Source organism: Salvelinus alpinus, chromosome 33 (assembly GCF_045679555.1).
Source record: "Salvelinus alpinus chromosome 33, SLU_Salpinus.1, whole genome shotgun sequence".
Classification (NCBI taxonomy): Eukaryota; Metazoa; Chordata; class Actinopteri; order Salmoniformes; family Salmonidae; genus Salvelinus; species Salvelinus alpinus.
In genome coordinates this window covers 30,712,557-30,737,247 of record NC_092118.1, presented here as the reverse complement: position 1 = coordinate 30,737,247, position 24,691 = coordinate 30,712,557, and the positions used below count along the sequence as shown (strand labels likewise).

The 24,691-nt window shown below is 47.8% G+C and overlaps 1 protein-coding gene across 2 annotated transcripts; it reads right to left on the bottom strand.

Moving 5' to 3' along the window:
- Nucleotides 1–1,574: 1,574 nt before the first annotated feature.
- LOC139562755 (E3 ubiquitin-protein ligase arih1) lies at nucleotides 1,575–22,389 on the bottom strand. 2 transcript variants are annotated; one of them, XM_071380745.1, is made up of 14 exons: nucleotides 21,905–22,389; nucleotides 20,824–20,891; nucleotides 20,281–20,425; nucleotides 17,499–17,591; nucleotides 17,139–17,194; nucleotides 16,567–16,633; nucleotides 16,230–16,336; nucleotides 15,914–15,956; nucleotides 12,449–12,520; nucleotides 12,002–12,132; nucleotides 11,338–11,401; nucleotides 5,552–5,812; nucleotides 4,548–4,660; nucleotides 1,575–4,202 (listed from the first exon to the last, which is right to left on the bottom strand). In XM_071380745.1, exons 1-14 carry the CDS (start codon nucleotides 22,178–22,180, stop codon nucleotides 4,118–4,120), a joined length of 1,581 nt encoding a protein of 526 aa, XP_071236846.1. In that variant the 5' UTR covers nucleotides 22,181–22,389; the 3' UTR covers nucleotides 1,575–4,117. The 2 variants fall into 2 exon arrangements, with proteins under 2 accessions (XP_071236846.1, XP_071236848.1); XM_071380747.1 differs by having other exon boundaries at nucleotides 11,344–11,401; nucleotides 21,905–22,388.
- Nucleotides 22,390–24,691: the final 2,302 nt, after the last annotated feature.

Sequence of the window (24,691 nt, the reverse complement as noted above, 5' to 3'; positions counted from 1 at the left end):
CCAAAATGACAAAGCAAAATCAGGTTTTATAAATTTGCTAATTTATTAATTACAAATAAAAAACAGATTTACATAAGTTTACATAAGTACTGAGACCATTTGCTAGACCATTTGCTATAAAACTCTTCTCTTCAATTGAGCTCAGGTGCATCCTGTTTCAACCTTGAGATGTTTCTACAACTTGGAGTCCACCTGTGATAAATTCAATTGATTGGACATGATTTGGAAAGGTACACACCTGTCTATAAAAGGTCCCACAGTTGACAGTGCATGTCAGAGCAAAAACCAAGCCATGAGGTCGAAGGAATTACCCGTAGAGCTCCGAGACAGGATTGTGTCGAGGCACAGATCTGGGGAAGTGTACCAAAAAAATGTATGCAGCATTGAATGGCCCCAAGCACACAGTGGCCTCCAGCATTCTTAAATGGAAGAAGTTGAGGAAGAGTCTTGGTGGTTCCAGAGCTGAGCAATCGGGGGAGAAGGGCCTTGGTCAGGGAGGTGACCAAGAACCCGATGGTCACTCTGACAGAGCTCCAGAGTTCCTCTGTGGAGATTGAAGGACAACCATCTCTGCAGCACGCCATCAAATCAGGCCTTTATGCTAGAGTGGCCAGACGGAAGCCAATCCTCAGTAAAAGGCACATGACAGCCCGCTTGGAGTTTGCCAAAAGGCACCTAAAGACTCAGACCTTGAGAAACAAGATTCTCTGGTCTGATGAAACCAAGATTGAACTCTGAATGCCAAGCATCACGTCTGGAGGAAATCTGACACCATCCCTACGGTGAAGCATGGTGGTGGCAGCATCATGCTGTGGTGATGCTTTTCAGCGGCAGGGACTGGGCGACTAGTCAGGATCGACGGAAAGATGAACGGAGCAAAGTACAGAGAGACCCTTGATGAAAACGTGCTCCAGAGCGCTCGGGACCTCAGACTGGGTCGAAGGTTCACCTTCCAACAGGACAACAACTCTAAGCACACAGCCAAGACAACGCAGTAGTGGCTTTGGGACAAGTCTTGGAATGTCCTTGAGTGGCCCAGCCAGAGCCCAGACTTGAACCAGATCAAACATCTCTGGAGAGACCTGAAAATAGCTGTGCAGCGACGCTCCCCATCCAACCTGACAGAGCTAGAGAGGATCTGCAGAGAAGAATGGGAGACACTCTCCAAATACAGCTGTGCCAAGCTTCTAGCGTCACACCCAAGAAGACTCGAGGCTGTAAACGCTACTAAAGATGCTTCAACAAAGTACTGAGTAAAAGGTCTTAACACTTATATAAATGTGATATTTCATTTAATACATTTCTAAAAACCTGTTTTTGCTTTGTCATTATGGGGTATTGTGATGTCATTATGGGGTATTGTGATGTCATTATGGGGTATTGTGTATAGATTGAGGGGAGAAAAACAATTTAATACATTTTATAAGGCTGTAACGTAACAAAATGTGGAAAAAGTCAAGGGGTATGAATGCACTGTAATGTTTATGGGTCTATGACATTTGATGCAGGTTGAATGTGAACAGGAGCCAAGTGTTAATTATATTTTGTCTAAAGAAACAAATCGTATAACAAAATTCCTTTTGAATGACATTTATTTAAATAGGACATTTTGTTTGTAAGAATGGTTATAATACATGAAAGCAACTGTATCTGAACTTCCCATTTCACAGAAAGTATCAGAAACAAGAGATAAAAATAGTATTTTCAGATGATTCACACTTTGGGTGAAGAGAAATCTTTGTTTCCGTCTTGTCAGCCACATCAATGCCAGACTCTTGTCTTTCTCCAGGGCTACAGTGCATTGAGAAATGTATTCCAACAAACACTGACTGAGGACAGCACTGTGACTAGTCCAGCCACTTCCCTGGGCTAGGGGTTGGTCTTGTTTTGGACCTCGTAAGCTCGTATAAAACTGGAAAGTGTTATGAAGGTAAATGGCATCATGTTGGTACAACCCAGGCTTCTTTCCAAATGACAACCTATCCCCTATAGCGCTCTACTCCCCAATTGGTCTGTGGTCAAAAGTAGTGCACTATATAGGGAATAGGGTGTCATTTCAGACTAGCAACCAGTGTAAACGCCACTCTCATAGTCTAGCCTAGATGCCAAAGCTTTACAACAACAGACATCTCAAAACATCAGCGCTTCTTTATGCTCAGTCCTTATATATTTTTTTAAATGCAGCTGTCGGACAAGACTCGTTCCTTAAAGCCCACGAAGCAGTTTGTATAGCTCAACTGGATGGTGCTGTTGAAAGCAATACTCCTTTACAGAACACAGATTTAAAAAAGGGGGGGGAGGGGGGTTATGGGGTACGTCTTGTCAGCCAGGTCTGTCACAGTTTCTACTTCTTTAGGGGCCTAGGACTAGGTCATGTTGTCATGCTGACTGACTCAAGTTTAAAAACAGCACTTTCAGGGAATTACATAACGCCTCCCAGGTTGCCCTACCGCCTCCCAGGTGACCACGGTGCCCTACCGCCTCCCAGGTTGCCCTACCGCCTCCCAGGTGACCACGGTGCCCTAGCGCCTCCCAGGTGACCACGGTGCCCTACCGCCTCCCAGGTTGCCCTACCGCCTCCCAGGTGACCACGGTGCCCTAGCGCCTCCCAGGTGACCACGGTGCCCTAGCGCCTCCCAGGTGACCACGGTGCCCTACCGCCTCCCAGGTGACCACGGTGCCCTACCGCCTCCCAGGTGACCATGGTGCCCTACCGCCTTCCAGGTGACCAAGGTGCCCTACCGCCTCCCAGGTGACCAAGATATATACAAAAAAAACATGAAAAGCTCAAGTCTGAAAAAAGAAATACATTTGTTTATTTTTTTTATGAGTGAATGTCACTCAATTTGGCTCTCATGAAACAGTTGGTAGTGTGTTATCTGTAAATTACAACTTCTAAGGAGAAACAGGAGGAGGGGTGGTGATGGAAGAACAAAAACACGAGGGAGAGGGAATGAGGGGGGTTAGAACAAACAGGACATGACCTTCATCACAAACGGCACTCCATTCCTTATATAATGCATTACTTTTGACCAGGGCCCATAGTGCACTATATAGGGAGCCACTTAGGACACAGCGGAGTCCTTTCCAAGTCATTCTCTATTAATTTCTCGAAAACCCCCTCAGGTACAATTAGTTGATAACCTCTGAAGGTTACAAGGTCAATTCCAACTATGAATAAATCAATGTATTACCTGAACTACAGTCTGGCTTGCTGTTAATTAAAATATGTTTTGTTCTTTAGTCTCATTCGCTCACCTAATGCTGTCTTTTAGGTGGATTGTTTTGTCAGAATTGCTTTTAAAAAGCTACTACCACCCTGTCAAGAGTTTTATCGCTCGTTCAAACGGTTTCTTTCCTTCTCCTGGGTGAAGCTACACAGCTTCCAAACCCTCACAAAGAAGACGTTTTCTTTTAAAGCAGGAGGGAACTCGTCTTCCACACAGCAACTATATTGAATATAAAATAAAAAATAAAAAAAAAGAATAAATATTTTTCAAAAACACAACAAAAAGAGAAATAAAAGAAAACGTCCACACTTGCTGTTCCATGCATATGCGTTATTTACAAAATGAAAAACATGTTTCCTTTTTCTGCACTCCCGATGGTTTCTCCTGCCAACCCACATGGTTTAGCACCTTACAATCAGCAAATCAACATTCAAAAACCCTACATGTGATCTAACCACATTTAATGAACATGGCTTGAACAGTTGGACTGTGTTGAACACAAACCCATGTCCCACACAAGGGTACTTAAAAATGAAACAAATAAAATACATCTCACTGGAAAACTGAACAGAGTGGGGGGGGGGGGGGGGGGGGGGGGGTGATGTTACAATAGTGACCAATTGAGAGAAGCAGGGAGTTCTTTTTTGTCCTCACAATCCAATCTGCTACAAACAATACTGTTGTACAATTAATGTTTGAAATATTCTACCATTTTTTTTTTGTTGTTGATATAATTTATTTAAACTTTTCCATTAAACAAAACCCAAGAGAAAAAAATACGCAATATTGGGAAGATCAGCAACAATAGGTGAAAACCAGTGCTGCCCCGTGGCATTGCATCAGCGCTCTAGTCTGTCGAGGTTTTTTTATTAGTAAAGAGTCTATCCTTAATCTTCTATGTATTCCCAGAGGTCCTTCTCATAGCCCTCATGCACATGCTGCAGCAGCACCCGCCGCCGACTCTCACAGTATCTGGAGGACAGGAAACAGGAAACAGGGAGGAGGAGGAGAGGAAGGCTCATTTTAAAATCAGTCTGGTCTCATTCTGACATAACGCTGTAGCGTAGCCAACTAATCCATATTCGGCTTGACAACAGAGACAAATAGAATGGAACAAGAGACCATTTCTGATTAAATTAATCGCTGATCAATGACAGCCTCATAGTAGGCATAGTTGCCATTCAAATGTCATAGTACAAAAAGGCAAATCTGGTATAATTTCATAGATACACTGATCTATTAAATCATCTATCCTGTTGCAGACTAACCTGTACTTCCTGTCATAATAAAGACATCTATATTATGTATTGAACTCACCTGTACTTGTCCTGTACTTTCTGTTTGATGTCCTGCAGAGAGTCCTGGGAGATGTCCCGCTCCAGATATCCAGACAGAACCTCCGTAGCATTCTCCAAGTCAGCCTGATTGTTCTAAAAGAGGACGGCTTGGGTTCAGTCACAGCATATACACTGAATGTACAAAACATTAAGAACACCTGCTCTTTCTATGACAGACTGACCAGGTGAAAGATATGATCCCTTATTGATGTCACTTGTTAAATCCACTTCAAATCAGTAGATGAAGGAGGAGGAGACAGGTTAAAGAAGGATTTTTAAGACTTGAGACATGGATTGTGTTTGTGCAATTGAGTGTGAATGAGAAAGACTAAATATTTAAGTGCCTTTAAACAGTGTATAGTAGTAGGTGCCATGCGCACCGGTTTGAGTGTGTCAAGAACTGCAACGCTGCTGGGTTTCGTACACTCAGTGTACAGTATAGGGCCACTACTTGTCCTGATAGAACTACACAAACAGGAACTTCCCCTCATGACAACAACTGTGGAAATAAAGGGTTCCTTTAGAGAGACCTTGACTTGTAGGTGTAGAAATACATCATGGCTTTACTGTATACAACTGTACCAAGAGTTACTGGAGCAATTGAAACACTACAAGCTAAATAGACTACTCTCACTCTCTCCACTCTCTCCTTCTCTCTCTTTCCCCCTCCCTTCTCTGTTTGGGTCAGGACTATAGCTGTAAAGTTACCTCAAAGATGATAGACTGGTTGTTCTTCAGGTAGAAGGGTTTGGGTCAGGACTATAGCTGTAAAGTTACCTCAAAGATGATAGACTGGTTGTTCTTCAGGTAGAAGGGTTTGGGTCAGGACTATAGCTGTAAAGTTACCTCAAAGATGATAGACTGGTTGTTCTTCAGGTAGAAGGGTTTGGGTCAGGACTATAGCTGTAAAGTTACCTCAAAGATGATAGACTGGTTGTTCTTCAGGTAGAAGGGTTTGGGTCAGGACTATAGCTGTAAAGTTACCTCAAAGATGATAGACTGGTTGTTCTTCTTGAGGTAGAAGGCGAAGACGTAGGTGAACATGAGTGTGGAGCGACACTGACACAGCACGTCCACGGCCTTCTTCAGGAACTGCACCTCGATCCACGACATGTTGTGATGCTGCATCTCCTCCATCTTGGCCTTGACCCCGGCGTACAGCTTGTGCTCGAAGCGCAGCGACTGCATGTGGTTCATGTAACGGTTGCAGTAGAACAGGTACCTCTGCAGGGCTGCCCTGGACCGCTGGAGGAGGAGGAGGAGGAGGAGGGAGAACGCCTGGCTCTTAAAATCAGAACAACAATCAAGCCTGGGAGAATATGTTTACCTTTATATATGCTCATCATCACTAGTATAACCACTACTAGCATAACAACAACCACCACTACTACTAGCATAACAACAACCACCACTAGTACTAGCATAACAACCACCACCACTACTAGCATAACAACAACCACCACTACTACTAGCATAACAACAACCACCACTAGTACTAGCATAACAACCACCACCACTACTAGCATAACAACAACCACCACCACTACTAGCATAACAACAACCACCACTAGTACTAGCATAACAACCACCACCACTACTAGCATAACAACAACCACCACTACTACTAGCATAACAACCGCCACCACTAGCATAACAACCACCACCACTACTAGCATAACAACAACCACCACCACTACTAGCATAACAACCACCACCAATAGCATAACAACCACCACCACTACTAGCATAACAACAACCACCACCACTACTAGCATAACAACAACCACCACTACTACTAGCATAACAACCACCACCACTACTACTGGCATAACAACCACCACCAATAGCATAACAACCACCACCACTACTAGCATAACAACAACCACCACCACTACTAGCATAACAACAACCACCACTACTACTAGCATAACAACAACCACCACCACTACTAGCATAACAACAACCACCACTACTACTAGCATAACAACCACCACCAATAGCATAACAACAACCACCACTACTACTAGCATAACAACAACCACCACTACTAGCATAACAACAACCACCACTACTACTAGCATAACAACAACCACCACCACTACTAGCATAACAACAACCACCACTACTACTAGCATAACAACAACCACCACCACTACTAGCATAACAACAACCACCACTACTAGCATAACAACAACCACCACTACTACTAGCATAACAACAACCACCACCACTACTAGCATAACAAAAACCACCACTACTACTAGCATAACAACAACCACCAATAGCATAACAACCACCACCACTACTACTAGCATAACAACAACCACCACCACTACTAGCATAACAACAACCACCACTACTACTAGCATAACAACAACCACCACCACTACTAGCATAACAACAACCACCACTACTAGCATAACAACAACCACCACTACTAGCATAACAACAACCACCACCACCACTACTAGCATAACAACAACCACCACCACTACTAGCATAACAACAACCACCACCACTACTAGCATAACAACAACCACCACCACTACTAGCATAACAACAACCACCACCACTACTAGCATAACAACAACCACCACCACTACTAGCATAACAACAACCACCACCACTACTAGCATAACAACCACCACCACTACTAGCATAACAACAACCACCACCACTACTAGCATAACAACAACCACCACCACTACTAGCATAACAACAACCACCACTACTACTAGCATAACAACCACCACCACCAGCATAACAACCACCACCAATAGCATAACAACCACCACCACCAGCATAACAACAACCACCACTACTACTAGCATAACAACCGCCACCACTAGCATAACAACCGCCACCACCAGCATAACAACCGCCACCACTAGCATAACAACCGCCACCACTAGCATAACAACCGCCACCACTAGCATAACAACCGCCACCACTAGCATAACAACCGCCACCACTAGCATAACAACCGCCACCACCACCACAAGCATAACAACCGCCACCACCACCACTACTAGCATAACTGCCACCACTAGCATAACAACCACCACCAATAGCATAACAACCACCACCACTACTAGCATAACAACAACCACCACTACTACTAGCATAACAACTGCCACCACTAGCATAACAACCGCCACCACTAGCATAACAACCGCCACCACCACCACAAGCATAACAACCGCCACCACCACCACTACTAGCATAACAACCGCCACCACTAGCATAACAACTGCCACCACTAGCATAACAACCACCACCACTAGCATAACAACCGCCACCACCACCACTAGCATAACAACCGCCACCACTAGCATAACAACCGCCACCACTAGCATAACAACCGCCAGCATAACAACCGCCAGCACCAGCATAACAACCGCCAGCACCAGCATAACAACCGCCACCACCAGCATAACAACCGCCACCACCAGCATAACAACCGCCACCACCACCACAAGCATAACAACCGCCACCACCACCACTAGCATAACAACCGCCACCACTAGCATAACAACCGCCACCACCACCACTACTAGCATAACAACCACCACCACCACCACTACTAGCATAACAACCGCCACCAACCCCCACTACTAGCATAACAACCGCCACCACCACCACTAGCATAACAACCGCCACCACTAGCATAACAACCGCCACCACCACCACTAGCATAACAACCGCCACCACCACCACTAGCATAACAACCGCCACCACCACCACTAGCATAACAACCGCCACCACTAGCATAACAACCGCCACCACTAGCATAACAACCGCCACCACCACCACTAGCATAACAACCGCCACCACCACCACTAGCATAACAACCGCCACCACCACTACCAGCATAACAACCGCCACCACCACTACCAGCATAACAACCGCCACCACCAGCATAACAACCGCCACCACTACTAGCATAACAACCGCCACCACTACTAGCATAACAACCGCCACCACTACTAGCATAACAACCGCCACCACCACTAGCATAACAACCGCCACCACCACTACTAGCATAACAACCGCCAGCACCAGCATAACAACCGCCAGCACCAGCATAACAACCGCCAGCACCAGCATAACAACCGCCACCACTAGCACAACAACCGCCACCACTAGCATAACAACCGCCACCACTAGCATAACAACCGCCACCACTAGCATAACAACCGCCACCACTAGCATAACAACCGCCACCACTAGCATAACAACCGCCACCACTAGCATAACAACCGCCACCACTAGCATAACAACCGCCACCACTAGCATAACAACCGCCACCACCACTACTAGCATAACAACCGCCACCACTAGCATAACAACCGCCACCACCACTACTAGCATAACCGCCACCACTAGCATAACAACCGCCACCACAAGCATAACAACCGCTTCCACCACCACTAGCATAACAACCGCCACCGCCACCACTAGCATAACAACCGCCACCACTAGCATAACAACCGCCACCACCACCACTACTAGCATAACAACCGCCACCACCACCACTACTAGCATAACAACCGCCACCACTAGCATAACAACCACCACTACTAGCATAACAACCGCCACCACTAGCATAACAACCGCCACCACAAGCATAACAACCGCCACCACCACCACTAGCATAACAACCGCCACCACCACCACTAGCATAACAACCGCCACCACTAGCATAACAACCGCCACCACTAGCATAACAACCGCCACCACCACCACTACTAGCATAACAACCGCCACCACCACCACTACTAGCATAACAACCGCCACCACCACCACTACTAGCATAACAACCGCCACCACCACCACTAGCATAACAACCGCCACCACTAGCATAACAACCGCCACCACTAGCATAACAACCGCCACCACCACCACTACTAGCATAACAACCGCCACCACCACCACTACTAGCATAACAACCGCCACCACCACCACTACTAGCACAACAACCGCCACCACCACCACTACTAGCATAACAACCGCCACCACAAGCATAACAACCGCCACCACAAGCATAACAACCGCCACCACAAGCATAACAACCGCTTCCACCACCACTAGCATAACAACCGCCACCACTAGCATAACAACTGCCACCACTAGCATAACAACCGCCACCACCACCACTAGCATAACAACCGCCACCACCACCACTAGCATAACAACCGCCACCACCACCACTAGCATAACAACCGCCACCACCACCACTAGCATAACAACCGCCACCACTAGCATAACAACCGCCACCACTAGCATAACAACCGCCACCACCACCACTACTAGCATAACAACTGCCACCACCACCACTACTAGCATAACAACCGCCACCACCACCACTACTAGCATAACAACCGCCACCACCACCACTACTAGCATAACAACCGCCACCACCACCACTAGCATAACAACCGCCACCACTAGCATAACAACCGCCACCACTAGCATAACAACCGCCACCACCACCACTACTAGCATAACAACCGCCACCACCACCACTACTAGCATAACAACCGCCACCACCACCACTACTAGCATAACAACCGCCACCCACCCACCACTAGCAGCACTAACCACCCACCCACCACTAGCAGCACGCCCGCCTACCACTAGCAGCACACCCGCCTACTACTAGCACACCCACCTACCACTAGCACACCCACCTACCACTAGCACCCCCCCCCCCCCCAGCACTAGCACACCCACCCACCACTAGCAGGACACCCACCCACCACTAGCAGGACACCCACCCACCCACCACTAGCACACCCACCTACCACTAGTGCCCCCCTACTAGTACAACCACCACCAGTATGCCATAACAAGCATAACCACCATTATAAACTGGGTGGGTCGAGCCCTGAATGCTGATTGGCTGACAGCCGTGGTATACCACAGGTATAACAAAACATTTATTTTTACTGCTCTAATTAAGTTGGTAACCAGTTTATAATAGCAATAAGGCCCTTCGGGGGGTGAGGTATAGTGCCAATATACCACGGCTAAGGGCTGTGTCCAGGCACTCGCGTTGCGTTATGCGTATGGACAGTCCCTAGCTGTGGTATATTAGCCATATACCACACCCACTCTGGCCTTATTGCTTAAGTACACCGTCACTAGCATAGCCACCACCACACCGTCACCAGCATAGCCACCACCACACCGTCACTAGCATAGCCACCACTACACCGTCACTAGCATAGCCACCACCACACCGTCACTAGCATAGCCACCACCACACCGTCACTAGCATAGCCACCACTACACCGTCACTAGCATAGCCACCACTACACCGTCACTAGTATAGCCACCACTACACCGTCACTAGCATAGCCACCACCACACCGTCACTAGCATAGCCACCACTACACCGTCACTAGCATAGCCACCCCTACACCGTCACTAACATAGCCACCACTACACCGTCACTAGCATAGCCACCACTACACCGTCACTAGCATAGCCACCACTACACCGTCACTAGCATAGCCACCACTACACCGTCACTAGCATAGCCACCACTACACCGTCACTAGTATAGCCACCACTACACCGTCACTAGCATAGCCACCACCACACCGTCACTAGCATAGCCACCACTACACCGTCACTAGCATAGCCATCACGTAACTGTTGTGGGAATGAGGAAATATGTCTATCATTATACATGATGGTCAACAAAGACCAGGACTATGTTGTGATTCTAGTCTACAGTGAGGAACACTAAAGACACCATGACTCACTGTTACCTCTTGGGCGTCCCTCGCCGCCTTGGCATCATCCTCATTGTAGCGGTTGCAGTTGTACCTACAATAAAACAGAGCTAGTAATTAGTGAGAAAAAAAAAATTCAAAACATTTTAGTCCAATATGGTTGTAGCTTCCTTCCTTATTACAGCAACAACAAAGACCGACAGCAACCGGAGGGATGCCAGTTCAAATCCCGGGTCTGACAAAATCTGTCCGGAAGTGAGCTATTAACAGGAGAGAAATCCTAGACGCCTTCACCTGTCGTTGAGGTCTTGATCAAGGCACCTAACCCCCCCCCCAACAACAACTGCTCCACGGGCGCCCAAGTAAGGCAGCCCCCCCCCCCCACTCCAACCTGTATGTGTCTTTCGGAGGTGTTGGGATAAAGCGGAAGGACAATAAAGGAATCTAAAAAGGGATGCTTCTGAATGTTGGCAGTGAGGTCATTTATCAACTTCCCCAGAGTCAGATGAACTCGCCGATACCATTTTTATGTTTCCGTGGCCAGTATGAAGGAAGTTAGAGGTAGTTTCACGAGCCAATGCTAACTAGCATTAGCACAATGACTGCAAGTCTATGGGTATCTACTAGCATGCTAGCAGATACCCATAGACTTCCAGTAAAATAGTACTAGTCAGTAGGAGGTAGATCCACCCACCAGGCAGAGCCGTGTGGTTCCCAGGGCCCCAGGCAGACCCAGCAGAACTCTGCCTTGCAGCTCTGGTTCCGACACACCATGTGGTTGCAGCCGCCGTCCTTCTCAATGGTCACGTGGCATTTGGGGCACTCCTGAGGGAAAGATGGCCAAGCAGAGAGGGGCTCAGTAACAGTCCATCATTCACACAGCAGCAGCACTATAGAGCAACATATAAGAGCCAGTTTTCCCTGACACAGATTAAGTCTAGAATATCCACTGAGAATTATTTTTAGTCCAGGAATAGGGCGTAATCTGTGTCTGGGGAAACCAGTCCTAAAATACTGAAAGAGATACTCAAAACACAAATCTAGCTGGTTTCGTGGAGGGACTAGCAAGTGATATAGCTAGTTTCTGGACCTCCATAAAAACAGACCATGATTGTGTTTAGAGGTAAGCCTGTTTAAATACCCTTGTATTGGCTGCGATCCAGTTGGACGTCTCGCTGTCATCGTCACACTTCTTGATCCATTTCCTCAACCACTGAAAGGTTCAACACGGGAAAAGATATTCAATACAACAAGTTCAAAGTCAACAATCTTTGTTTGATAATGTAACTATATTACAGGAAGTATTACTATGTTAATCTCAGGGGACCTCTGTCCCCAAGTACACTTTACCATTAACCATAAATGTGTAGACTAGGGCTCGGTCTAGAACCAACCCATTGTCACTAGTGGAGATCTGAAAGGATAAGCAATTTGGTGACAATTCTACATTTCCCGTCGGGGGACAAGGTGAAGCAGCCACCACCTATCCAGTCGGGGGACAAGGTGAAGCAGCCACCACCACCTATCCCGTCGGGGGACAAGGTGAAGCAGCCACCACCACCACCTATCCCGTCAGGGGACAAGGTGAAGCAGCCACCACCTATCCCGTCGGGGGACAAGGTGAAGCAGCCACCACCACCACCTATCCCGCCGGGGGACAAGGTGAAGCAGCCACCACCTATCCCGCCAGGGGACAAGGTGAAGCAGCCACCACCACCACCTATCCCGTCAGGGGAAAAGGTGAAGCTACCACCACCTATCCCGTCAGGGGACAAGGTGAAGCAGCCACCACCACCACCTATCCCGCCGGGGGACAAGGTGAAGCAGCCACCACCTATCCCGTCAGGGGACAAGGTGAAGCAGCCACCACCACCACCTATCCCGCCGGGGGACAAGGTGAAGCAGCCACCACCTATCCCGCCGGGGGACAAGGTGAAGCAGCCACCACCTATCCCGTCGGGGGACAAGGTGAAGCTGCCACCACCTATCCCGTCGGGGGACAAGGTGAAGCTGCCACCACCTATCCCGTCGGGGGACAAGGTGAAGCTGCCACCACCTATCCCGTCAGGGGACAAGGTGAAGCTGCCACCACCTATCCCGTCAGGGGACAAGGTGAAGCTGCCACCACCTATCCCGTCAGGGGACAAGGTGAAGCTACCACCACCACCACCTATCCCGCCGGGGGACAAGGTGAAGCAGCCACCACCTATCCCGCCGGGGGACAAGGTGAAGCAGCCACCACCTATCCCGCCGGGGGACAAGGTGAAGCAGCCACCACCTATCCCGCCGGGGGACAAGGTGAAGCAGCCACCACCTATCCCGCCGGGGGACGAGGTGAAGCTGCCACCACCTATCCCGTCAGGGGACAAGGTGAAGCTACCACCACCACCACCTATCCCGCCGGGGGACAAGGTGAAGCTGCCACCACCTATCCCGTCAGGGGACAAGGTGAAGCTACCACCACCACCACCTATCCCGCCGGGGGACAAGGTGAAGCTGCCACCACCTATCCCGTCAGGGGACAAGGTGAAGCTACCACCACCTATCCCGTCAGGGGACAAGGTGAAGCTGCCACCACCTATCCCGTCAGGGGACAAGGTGAAGCTGCCACCACCTATCCCGTCGGGGGACAAGGTGAAGCTACCACCACCACCACCTATCCCGCCGGGGGACAAGGTGAAGCAGCCACCACCTATCCCGCCGGGGGACAAGGTGAAGCAGCCACCACCACCACCTATCCCGCCGGGGGACAAGGTGAAGCAGCCACCACCTATCCCGCCGGGGGACAAGGTGAAGCAGCCACCACCTATCCCGCCGGGGGACAAGGTGAAGCTGCCACCACCTATCCCGTCAGGGGACAAGGTGAAGCTACCACCACCACCACCTATCCCGCCGGGGGACAAGGTGAAGCTGCCACCACCTATCCCGTCAGGGGACAAGGTGAAGCTGCCACCACCTATCCCGTCAGGGGACAAGGTGAAGCTACCACCACCTATCCCGTCAGGGGACAAGGTGAAGCTGCCACCACCTATCCCGTCAGGGGACAAGGTGAAGCTGCCACCACCTATCCCGTCGGGGGACAAGGCGAAGCTACCACCACCTATCCCGCCGGGGGACAAGGCGAAGCAGCCACCACCTATCCCGCCGGGGGACAAGGCGAAGCAGCCACCACCTATCCCGCCGGGGGACAAGGCGAAGCAGCCACCACCTATCCCGCCGGGGGACAAGGCGAAGCAGCCACCACCTATCCCGCCGGGGGACAAGGCGAAGCAGCCACCACCTATCCCGCCGGGGGACAAGGTGAAGCAGCCACCACCTATCCCGCCGGGGGACAAGGTGAAGCAGCCACCACCTATCCCGCCGGGGGACAAGGTGAAGCAGCCACCACCTATCCCGCCGGGGGACAAGGTGAAGCAGCCACCACCTATCCCGCCGGGGGACAAGGTGAAGCAGCCACCACCTATCCCGCCGGGGGACAAGGTGAAGCAGCCACCACCTATCCCGCCGGGGGACAAGGTGAAGCAGCCACCACCTATCCCGCCGGGGGACAAGGTGAAGCAGCCACCACCTATCCCGCCGGGGGACAAGGTGAAGCAGCCACCACCTATCCCGCCGGGGGACAAGGTGAAGCAGCCACCACCTATCCCGCCGGGAGACAAGGTGAAGCAGCCACCACCTATCCCGCCGGGGGACAAGGTGAAGCAGCCACCACCTATCCCGCCGGGGGACAAGGTGAAGCAGCCACCACCTATCCCGCCGGGGGACAAGGTGAAGCAGCCACCACCTATCCCGCCGGGGGACAAGGTGAAGCAGCCACCACCTATCCCGCCGGGAGACAAGGTGAAGCAGCCACCACCTATCCCGCCAGGGGACAAGGTGAAGCAGCCACCACCTATCCCGCCAGGGGACAAGGTGAAGCAGCCACCACCTATCCCGCCAGGGGACAAGGTGAAGCAGCCACCACCTATCCCGTCAGGGGACAAGGTGAAGCAGCCACCACCTATCCCGTCAGGGGACAAGGTGAAGCAGCCACCACCTATCCCGTCAGGGGACAAGGTGAAGCAGCCACCACCTATCCCGTCAGGGGACAAGGTGAAGCAGCCACCACCACCACCTATCCCGCCGGGGGACAAGGTGAAGCAGCCACCACCTATCCCGCCGGGGGACAAGGTGAAGCAGCCACCACCTATCCCGCCAGGGGACAAGGTGAAGCAGCCACCACCTATCCCGCCAGGGGACAAGGTGAAGCAGCCACCACCTATCCCGCCAGGGGACAAGGTGAAGCAGCCACCACCTATCCCGCCAGGGGACAAGGTGAAGCAGCCACCACCTATCCCGCCAGGGGACAAGGTGAAGCAGCCACCACCTATCCCGCCAGGGGACAAGGTGAAGCAGCCACCACCTATCCCGTTAGGGGACAAGGTGAAGCTACCACCACCTATCCCGTCAGGGGAAAAGGTGAAGCTACCACCACCTATCCTGTCAGATCTACAGTACATGAAATGTATATGGGGTAAGGGTTAAAGTTGTTTTTGTGGACTGGGTCTGACTACTATTACATTACCACTGACAGGGAGGGTTGAATTTAGACTCAGTTGTGACATACCTTACACTTGACAGGATCATGCCAGTTCTCACCACAATTGAAGCTGCAATGATTGGATAGAAATAAAGATCCACATGTAACCCCAAAAAAAATCAATGTTTTTTTTAGGATTCCATTTGTGTGACAACTGCAAGAGATATCACATGCGTTTTGAGAGATGTTGGTTACACTCCTTTTACCGTGTGTTAATAAATCAAGACTTCTCTGTGTGAGTATTAGTGGTAGATGGTCCTTTTTACATGCCAGAGAACGTGTATGATGTACAAAACAAAACCAATAAGCAGGGAATGTAAGTCCTAGTATGGCTGTCTCTTACCAGAACTGCCGGCCACATGTGCATCTCACAGGCTTAGCATCTGGGTACTGGACTTTGACTACGTGATGGCAGTCTGGCGCCGGGCACCATTTTAACAGTCGATTGCACTGAGGACGAGAGGACAGGAGCATAAGAAGAGGGGATACAAGCAGAAGGAATACATGCCAATCCTCTTCTCCAAAACAAGCAAGATTATCTAACATCTGAAGAACACATGAAATATTCTCAGTGGGGCTTTCATGGATAATTACTACATTGTATTTTAGAGTACAGACATCTCCATATAAAACACAGTTGCTGTATATATATAATCAATAAAGAACATTACACATCTTACCTCTACAAAACTATTGGTAATCAAGTGTTGGTACTTCAACTTCACCTTGGACTCTGTGATCAGTCTCCTACAGGAAAATCATTTGGTTTATTGAAATGCTAATTAAATGTAGTGGATTTGAACAAATACAAAAAAAATGTGATTTATAAACTTTATAAAATCTGCTACTCTACATCTCCAACTCTCACAGAACAAGCAGCGTGTAGAGCAAGCAGCGTGTAGAGCAACCAGCGTGTAGAGCAAGCAGCGTGTAGAGCAAGCAGCGTGTAGAGCAAGCAGCGTGTAGAGCAAGCAGCGTGTATGTAATGCTGAAACGTAATAATAATAAATGAAAGGCTTTACTGTCACAGAGCGGATAGATGCAGTTAAATTTGTTGTTTTACAGGGTCAGACATAGTAGTAAGGAGCCCCTGGAGCAAATCAGGGTTACGTGTCTTGCTCAAGGGCACAGACAGATTGTTCATCTTGACGGCGCGGGTATTCGAACCAGCAACCTTTCAGTTACTGTCCTAATGCGCTAACCGCTAGTCTACCTGCTGTGGAATGTAAAGCGACACTGACGTAACACTTACATGACCGTGTTGTCGTCCACCAATATATCACAGCTGTGAGCAGGGCAGGAAATTGTCTTTTTTTTTTTAAGAAAGAGAAAGGAAACATGGTGAGATTTTTCACATCTCAACAAAAGCCCAATGAGTCAGAGTAAGAGTTTACAGTCCATGGTAACGATACATACATACCTGCTGTGTGTATGAATGTATGTATGAATAAGCCAAAGGTCAAAGGTTATTATTTTAACGTTTTGTCTGTGCTATTGCATTGCTTTCTTCTTGACTACTTCCTGCTGACCTCTTGCCAGGCCCCGCCCACCAAGGGTTTCTTACCGTAAGGGTCTTTTCCTGGTAAAACAAAAAGGTGTTTGTGATGCTTACCTGTCCCATCCCCTCCTCGATGATTTTGGTAGTCAAGTAGTCCCCCCAACACTGCATGCAGAACTTGTGTCCACACTCCAGGCCAGTGAAGTACTGTTGGAGATGAAGATTCAGTCATAGAGGCTAGGGGGTAAGGGTTAGTGGGTATGGGTTAGAGGCTAGGGGGTATGGGTTAGAGGCTAGGGGGTATGGGTTAGAGGCTAGGGGGTATGGGTTAGAGGCTAGGGGGTATGGGTTAGAGGCTAGGGGGTATAGGGGTTAGAGGCTAGGGGGTATGGGTTAGAGGCTAGGGGGTATGGGTTAGAGGCTAGGGGGTATGGGTTAGAGGCCAGGGGGTATGGGTTAGAGGCCAGGGGGTATGGGTTAGAGGGTAGGGGGTATGGGTTAGAGGCTAGGGGGTATGGGTTAGAGGCTAGGAGGTATGGGTTAGAGGCTAGGGGGTATGGGTTAGAGGCTAAGGGGTATGGGTTAGAGGCCAGGGGGTATGGGTTAGAGGCTAGGGGGTATGGGTTAGAGGCCAGGGGGTATGGGTTAGAGGCCAGGGGGTATGGGTTAGAGGCCAGGGGGTATGGGTTAGAGGCCAGGGGGTAAGGGTTAGAGGCCAGGGGGTATGGGTTAGAGGCTAGGGGGTATGGGTTAGAGACCAGGGGGTATGGGTTAGAGGCCAGGGGGTAAGGGTTAGAGGCCAGGGGGTATGGGTTAGAGGCCAGGGGGTATGGGTTAGAGGCCAGGGGGTATGGGTTAGAGGCTAGGAGGTATGGGTTAGAGTCCAGGGGGTATGGGTTAGAGGCCAGGGGGTATGGGTTAGAGGCCAGGGGGTATGGGTTAGAGGCTAGGGGGTATGGGTTAGAGGCCAGGGGGTATGGGTTAGAGTCCAGGGGGTATGGGTTAGAGTCCAGGGGGTATGGGTTAGAGGCTAGGGGGTATGGGTTAGAGTCCAGGGGGTATGGGTTAGAGGCCAGGGGGTATGGGTTAGAGGCCAGGAGGTATGGGTTAGAGGCTAGGAGGTATGGGTTAGAGGCTAGGAGGTATGGGTTAGAGGCTAGGAGGTATGGGTTAGAGGCTAGGGGGTATGGGTTAGAGGCTAGGGGGTATGGGTTAGAGGCTAGGGGGTATGGGTTAGAGGCTAGGGGGTATGGGTTAGAGGCCAGGGGGTATGGGTTAGAGGCCAGGGGGTATGGGTTAGAGGCCAGGGGGTATGGGTTAGAGGCCAGGGGGTATGGGTTAGAGGCCAGGGGGTATGGGTTAGAGGCCAGGGGGTATGGGTTAGAGGCCAGGGGGTATGGGTTAGAGGCCAGGGGGTATAGGTTAGAGGCCAGGGGGTATGGGTTAGAGGCCAGGGGGTATGGGTTAGAGGCCAGGGGGTATGGGTTAGAGGCTAGGGGGTATGGGTTAGAGGCTAGGGGGTGTCTCCTTTCATAATACTGACTGACTGAGTTTGGGTAGTTCAGCTAGAAGATCTGACAGGGCATGTCCTAGTGATGGGGGGGGGGAATCTATACAGTTACACATCACAATATTATATCGATACTTTGACTATATAGATATATTTTTTTGCTAGGTAGTGTTAGCTCGAGCTAATCGGCTGTACCCGCACCAAATCTCAGGTATTATTCATCCTATAGCTAGTTTATTTAAAAATAGTGAGCCAACACGTTTTCAGCACTTTATTTCTATGACTGATCAAAACTAGTTTTCTCCTGCGCTCTTCCCTCTGTAGCAGACATATAGTGTAATGTGTTAATATGAAATAGCAGTATTGAATCGCAATACATATCGTATCAGTATGGTGATATTGTATCGTGATACATATCGTATCAGTATGGTGATATTGTATCGTGATACATATCGTATCAGTATGGTGATATTGTATCGTAATACATATCGTATCGGTGATATTGTGTCGTAATACATATCGTATCAGTATGGTGATATTGTATCGTGATACATATCGTATCAGTATGGTGATATTGTATCGTGATACATATCGTATCAGTATGGTGATATTGTATCGTGATACATATCGTATCAGTATGGTAATATTGTATCATAATACATATCGTACCAGTATGGTGATATTGTATCGTAATACATATCGTATCGGTATGGTGATATTGTATCGTAATAAATATCGTATCAGTATGGTGATATTGTATCGTAATACATATCGTATCAGTATGGTGGTATTGTATCGTAATACATATTGTATCAGTATGGTGATATTGTATCGTAATACATATCGTATCAGTATGGTGATATTGTATCATGATACATATCGTATCAGTATGGTGATATTGTATCGTGAGGTCCCTGGCAATTCCAGCCCTATCATGTCCTGATCTTTTCACATCTACACTAGTGCCTAGTAGCTAGAGGTAGGGGCTAGGAGTTAAGTGTTTCCCTTCATGTCTAGGGGTTGTGTCTTTCCCTTCAGAGTAGGCTACTGACCGAGTTTGGGTAGTTCAGAGCTACACTACCAGAGTCTGAGGGTAGAAGATAGGGTGCAGGGTAGGAAATAGGGTTCAGGGTAAGGGACAGGGTTCAGGGTAAGGGACAGGGTTCAGGGTAAGGGACAGGGTTCAGGGTAAGGGTTCAGGGTAAGGGACAGGGTTCAGGGTAAGGGTTCAGGGTACGGGACAGGGTTCAGGGTAAGGGACAGGGTTCAGGGTAAGGGACAGGGTTCAGGGTAAGGGTTCAGGGTAAGGGACAGGGTTCAGGGTAAGGGACAGGGTTCAGGGTAAGGGACAGGGTTCAGGGTAAGGGTTTAGGGTAAGGTACTGACCGTGTTTGGGTAGTTCAGGTAGCAGATCTGACAGGGAAGATCCTGAGCAGAGGACCTCGTGTTCATCAGCCGTGTCCTCGACTTCTTACTGGGGTTGATGACATGGCATTCCGAGAACAATTTGTCAAGGTTCCCATCAAAATATCTAGTGAGAGAAGACATGTCATCAGTGTATTATTCACTAGAATAGGGACTTCGGGTCATGCTATAACAAATGGTTACATAGAAAGGCAATAAGTCATAGCCAAACTAGAGCACCAAGACAAAGGCGAAACCTGTGCCCAGATCTCGGGAGTTTTAACTATTGGACATAGCGCAAATTGAGCATTAAAAAGGGTCTGCAGTGAAATTGGTAAACAGACAATTGATTTGATCAATTCAATTTCCTTGTGTAATGCTGTCTATTCATATTTAATACCAGACCATGGACATTCAACAGACCACCTAACTAACACAATGATGGCACTAATAGAGCCAAGAAGATTACACTGTTTTACAATGAGTTTTACAACAAATCATACAAGAGCCAATGTCACGACTAACCTTTCCATCAGTTTCTCTTTGTCCCAATTGAAGTGACTAAGAAGTATTCTTGTTATCGTTGCAGGGTTCTAGAGAAGAGTAGCAAAAATTAGGAGGCAAAATACACATTTATATTGCCTCCGGAAGCTTCATAGCTTTTAAAAGACAGCCACTTAACTAGCTAGCTATTTAGCATTGGATTAGAATACACTAAACGGTAACTAGCAGTACGGTCATGTCAGTTACACGACAAATACGTTCTAGGCTATTATTGTTCAAAATGTGTCTAATAATAGGATTCATAAAAATCTGCAATTCATTGCAGACAAACTCACTGACTGACAGAAGTGGGAATCAAGGTTCGGCCATGTTGTTTCAGGCGCACAGGCCTCAAAATCAGACACAGTGGAAAGTAAGATAGCTAGCTAGGTGGCTAGCTATAATCCAGGTGAAACTATGGACATAGGGGGCTGATAGGATCTCACGCAAGCTAGATAGCTCAGTACCGTTAGCTACTTCGCCATTTTGGTGCCATAAAAGAAGACAAATACGTTGATGACAGTGTTGTAATAGCTACGTTGTAGCTAACAGGGGAATGACAAAGATGACTAGCCAAACTAGCTAGGTTTTCTGGCTGGGTCTAACAGTTATTTTTACTAAATCTTACTGTAGCTAGTTGGGTCAGCATCTTGGCAGAACTGACAACTCACTTATCTCGCTGAGCCAGGCGCACTAGTCTTTCAAGAGACATAACGTTACGTTATTGGTTCGTTAGCTAACGTTAGTTGACTAAACTAAAGTTGGCAGCTTCCCTAGACAGATAACGTTAATTTAGCTAGCTGGTTAGTTACAGTAGTAGTTTGTTGAAATTGAAGTCTGAGTAACTTAGCTACAGTACCTAAACTAAGGTAACGTTACTAACGTTAGTTTGTAATTAGCTAGGTAACGTTAGCTAGCAAACAAGCTAACATGCGTTGAGGCTTACCGTTACCTACGATTGTTTGTTCTGGGCAGTAAACTAACTAATTACTAATTAGCTGTTTACGTTTTACAATCTGCGGCCTACCGAGACCCAACATCCTCGGCCTTTCCTTCACCTCACCTGGATGACATCATTGACCTCCCTGATACACTCGATCATATGCTGAAGGATCTGTTCAGCAGTCAGAACCTCGAACCGATAGTCCTCCTCGTCTTGACCGGGCCCTAGGCCACTGCCCCCGGTCTCCCCACATTCATCTCGCTCTCCACCGGCCACAACAGGATCATCCAACTCCACTTCCAGAGTGTCGTCTTCGGGATCCTCCTCAGCGCTGTCTTCGCTGCATTCCTCTTCCTCCTCGTCGAATTCATAATTGTACCCTTCGTCTGAGTCCATTACTCGGTTAACTTGATATTGTGACAAGGTATGATACCAAACGCTAGATACGAGGATGTGTACAGGCCGCAACGAAACAAGAGACGAAATATTTCGAAAGAGAAAAAAAATATTTCCGGAGAGAGAGAGTAGCTAGCTACAACAACATGAGCGCAGCTGCTGCTGGACCAACAAAGAGATGCGGCGTCATACGGACCTACGTTTTACGTCACGTCAAATAAGGACGAGCAGGATATGTACAAACACTTCAAGCTCATCAAGATCACTGTTATTTATTTGTTGAAGACAGCGTGGAATGTTTTAACAAATTATTATACTTTATCATAAAAATATAAGGCTGCCATTCACCGGTGTGTATTCCCCGTTGTGTTTTTCTCTTTCTGAATTTGACCTTCTTTAAATGAGCCTAATCCTTCATGATAAATAATTCAACAAACATTGGTTATTTATATTCCTGTGTAGGACATTGTGTACTATGGCCACATTACGCCAAAAATACATTATTGGCATACCCATTACAACCAATGAATACAATTGTCGTTTTAATACATTCATTTAGTTTTGTATCATATTGTAATGCTGTAGCCATTATATCATATGTAAGTGTATGAGAAAACATTATATAGGGCCTGTTTATAATTACACTGGTGAGTCTTGCAAACAGAGTGAGCGTGTATGTAGACACTTTACCACTAGATGACAGTACAGAGTTAAATCTAAAACTTTTGACCTGCGTTGGATTTAATTTAGTGTGACTGGCATCAATCCGCCCCATAGCCTATGGCTGAGGGCGTAGTGTTGCGGTAATGTTATAGAACACAAGCAGGCTAATCTAATTTAGCAAGTATTCATTTTGCAAGTATATTGCAATAATCGTATATGTAGTCTTCAAATTATTTAAACTCCTTTACTGTTTAGCAAAATGTGTAATGACTAGGCATATTTAATTCACATACATAACCTTTGAGTATATCTGTTTTCAAGAACTTTTACACATCCTCACAGGCCTCTGTGAATTGAGGCATATTGTGTGTTTCAGGTTTTGTGGTCACAGTTTTTTATGATTCTATCTTATTGAAAGCCTACACATACCACAATAAAAGGACAAAATAATTACTAGACAAAAGAGTCTTTGAGCCAACACATTATATGTTGAGGAATGGTAGTTGAAAGCAGAATGGAGTGGCCTTATATGTTGAGGAATGGTAGTTGAAAGCAGAATGGAGTGGCCTTATATGTTGAGGAATGGTAGTTGAAAGCAGAATGGAGTGGCCTTATATGTTGAGGAATGGTAGTTGAAAGCAGAATGGAGTGGCCTTATATGTTGAGGAATGGTAGTTGAAAGCAGAATGGAGTGGCCTTATATGTTGAGGAATGGTAGTTGAAAGCAGAATGGAGTGGCCTTATGTGTTGAGGAATGGTAGTTGAAAGCAGAATGGAGTGGCCTTATATGTTGAGGAATGGTAGTTGAAAGCAGAATGGAGTGGCCTTATATGTTGAGGAATGGTAGTTGAAAGCAGAATGGAGTGGCCTTATATGTTGAGGAATGGTAGTTGAAAGCAGAATGGAGTGGCCTTATATGTTGAGGAATGGTAGATGAAAGCAGAATGGAGTGGCCTTATATGTTGAGGAATGGTAGATGAAAGCAGAATGGAGTGGCCTTATATGTTGAGGAATGGTAGTTGAAAGCAGAATGGAGTGGCCTTATGTGTTGAGGAATGGTAGTTGAAAGCAGAATGGAGTGGCCTTATGTGTTGAGGAATGGTAGTTGAAAGCAGAATGGAGTGGCCTTATATGTTGAGGAATGGTAGTTGAAAGCAGAATGGAGTGGCCTTATGTGTTGAGGAATGGTAGTTGAAAGCAGAATGGAGTGGCCTTATATGTTGAGGAATGGTAGTTGAAAGCAGAATGGAGTGGCCTTATATGTTGAGGAATGGTAGTTGAAAGCAGAATGGAGTGGCCTTATGTGTTGAGGAATGGTAGTTGAAAGCAGAATGGAGTGGCCTTATATGTTGAGGAATGGTAGTTGAAAGCAGAATGGAGTGGCCTTATATGTTGAGGAATGGTAGTTGAAAGCAGAATGGAGTGGCCTTATGTGTTGAGGAATGGTAGTTGAAAGCAGAATGGAGTGGCCTTATGTGTTGAGGAATGGTAGTTGAAAGCAGAATGGGGTGGCCTTATGTGTTGAGGAATGGTAGTTGAAAGCAGAATGGAGTGGCCTTATGTGTTGAGGAATGGTAGTTGAAAGCAGAATGGAGTGGCCTTATGTGTTGAGGAATGGTAGTTGAAAGCAGAATGGGGTGGCCTTATGTGTTGAGGAATGGTAGTTGAAAGCAGAATGGAGTGGCCTTATATGTTGAGGAATGGTAGTTGAAAGCAGAATGGAGTGGCCTTATGTGTTGAGGAATGGTAGTTGAAAGCAGAATGGAGTGGCCTTATGTGTTGAGGAATGGTAGTTGAAAGCAGAATGGAGTGGCCTTATATGTTGAGGAATGGTAGTTGAAAGCAGAA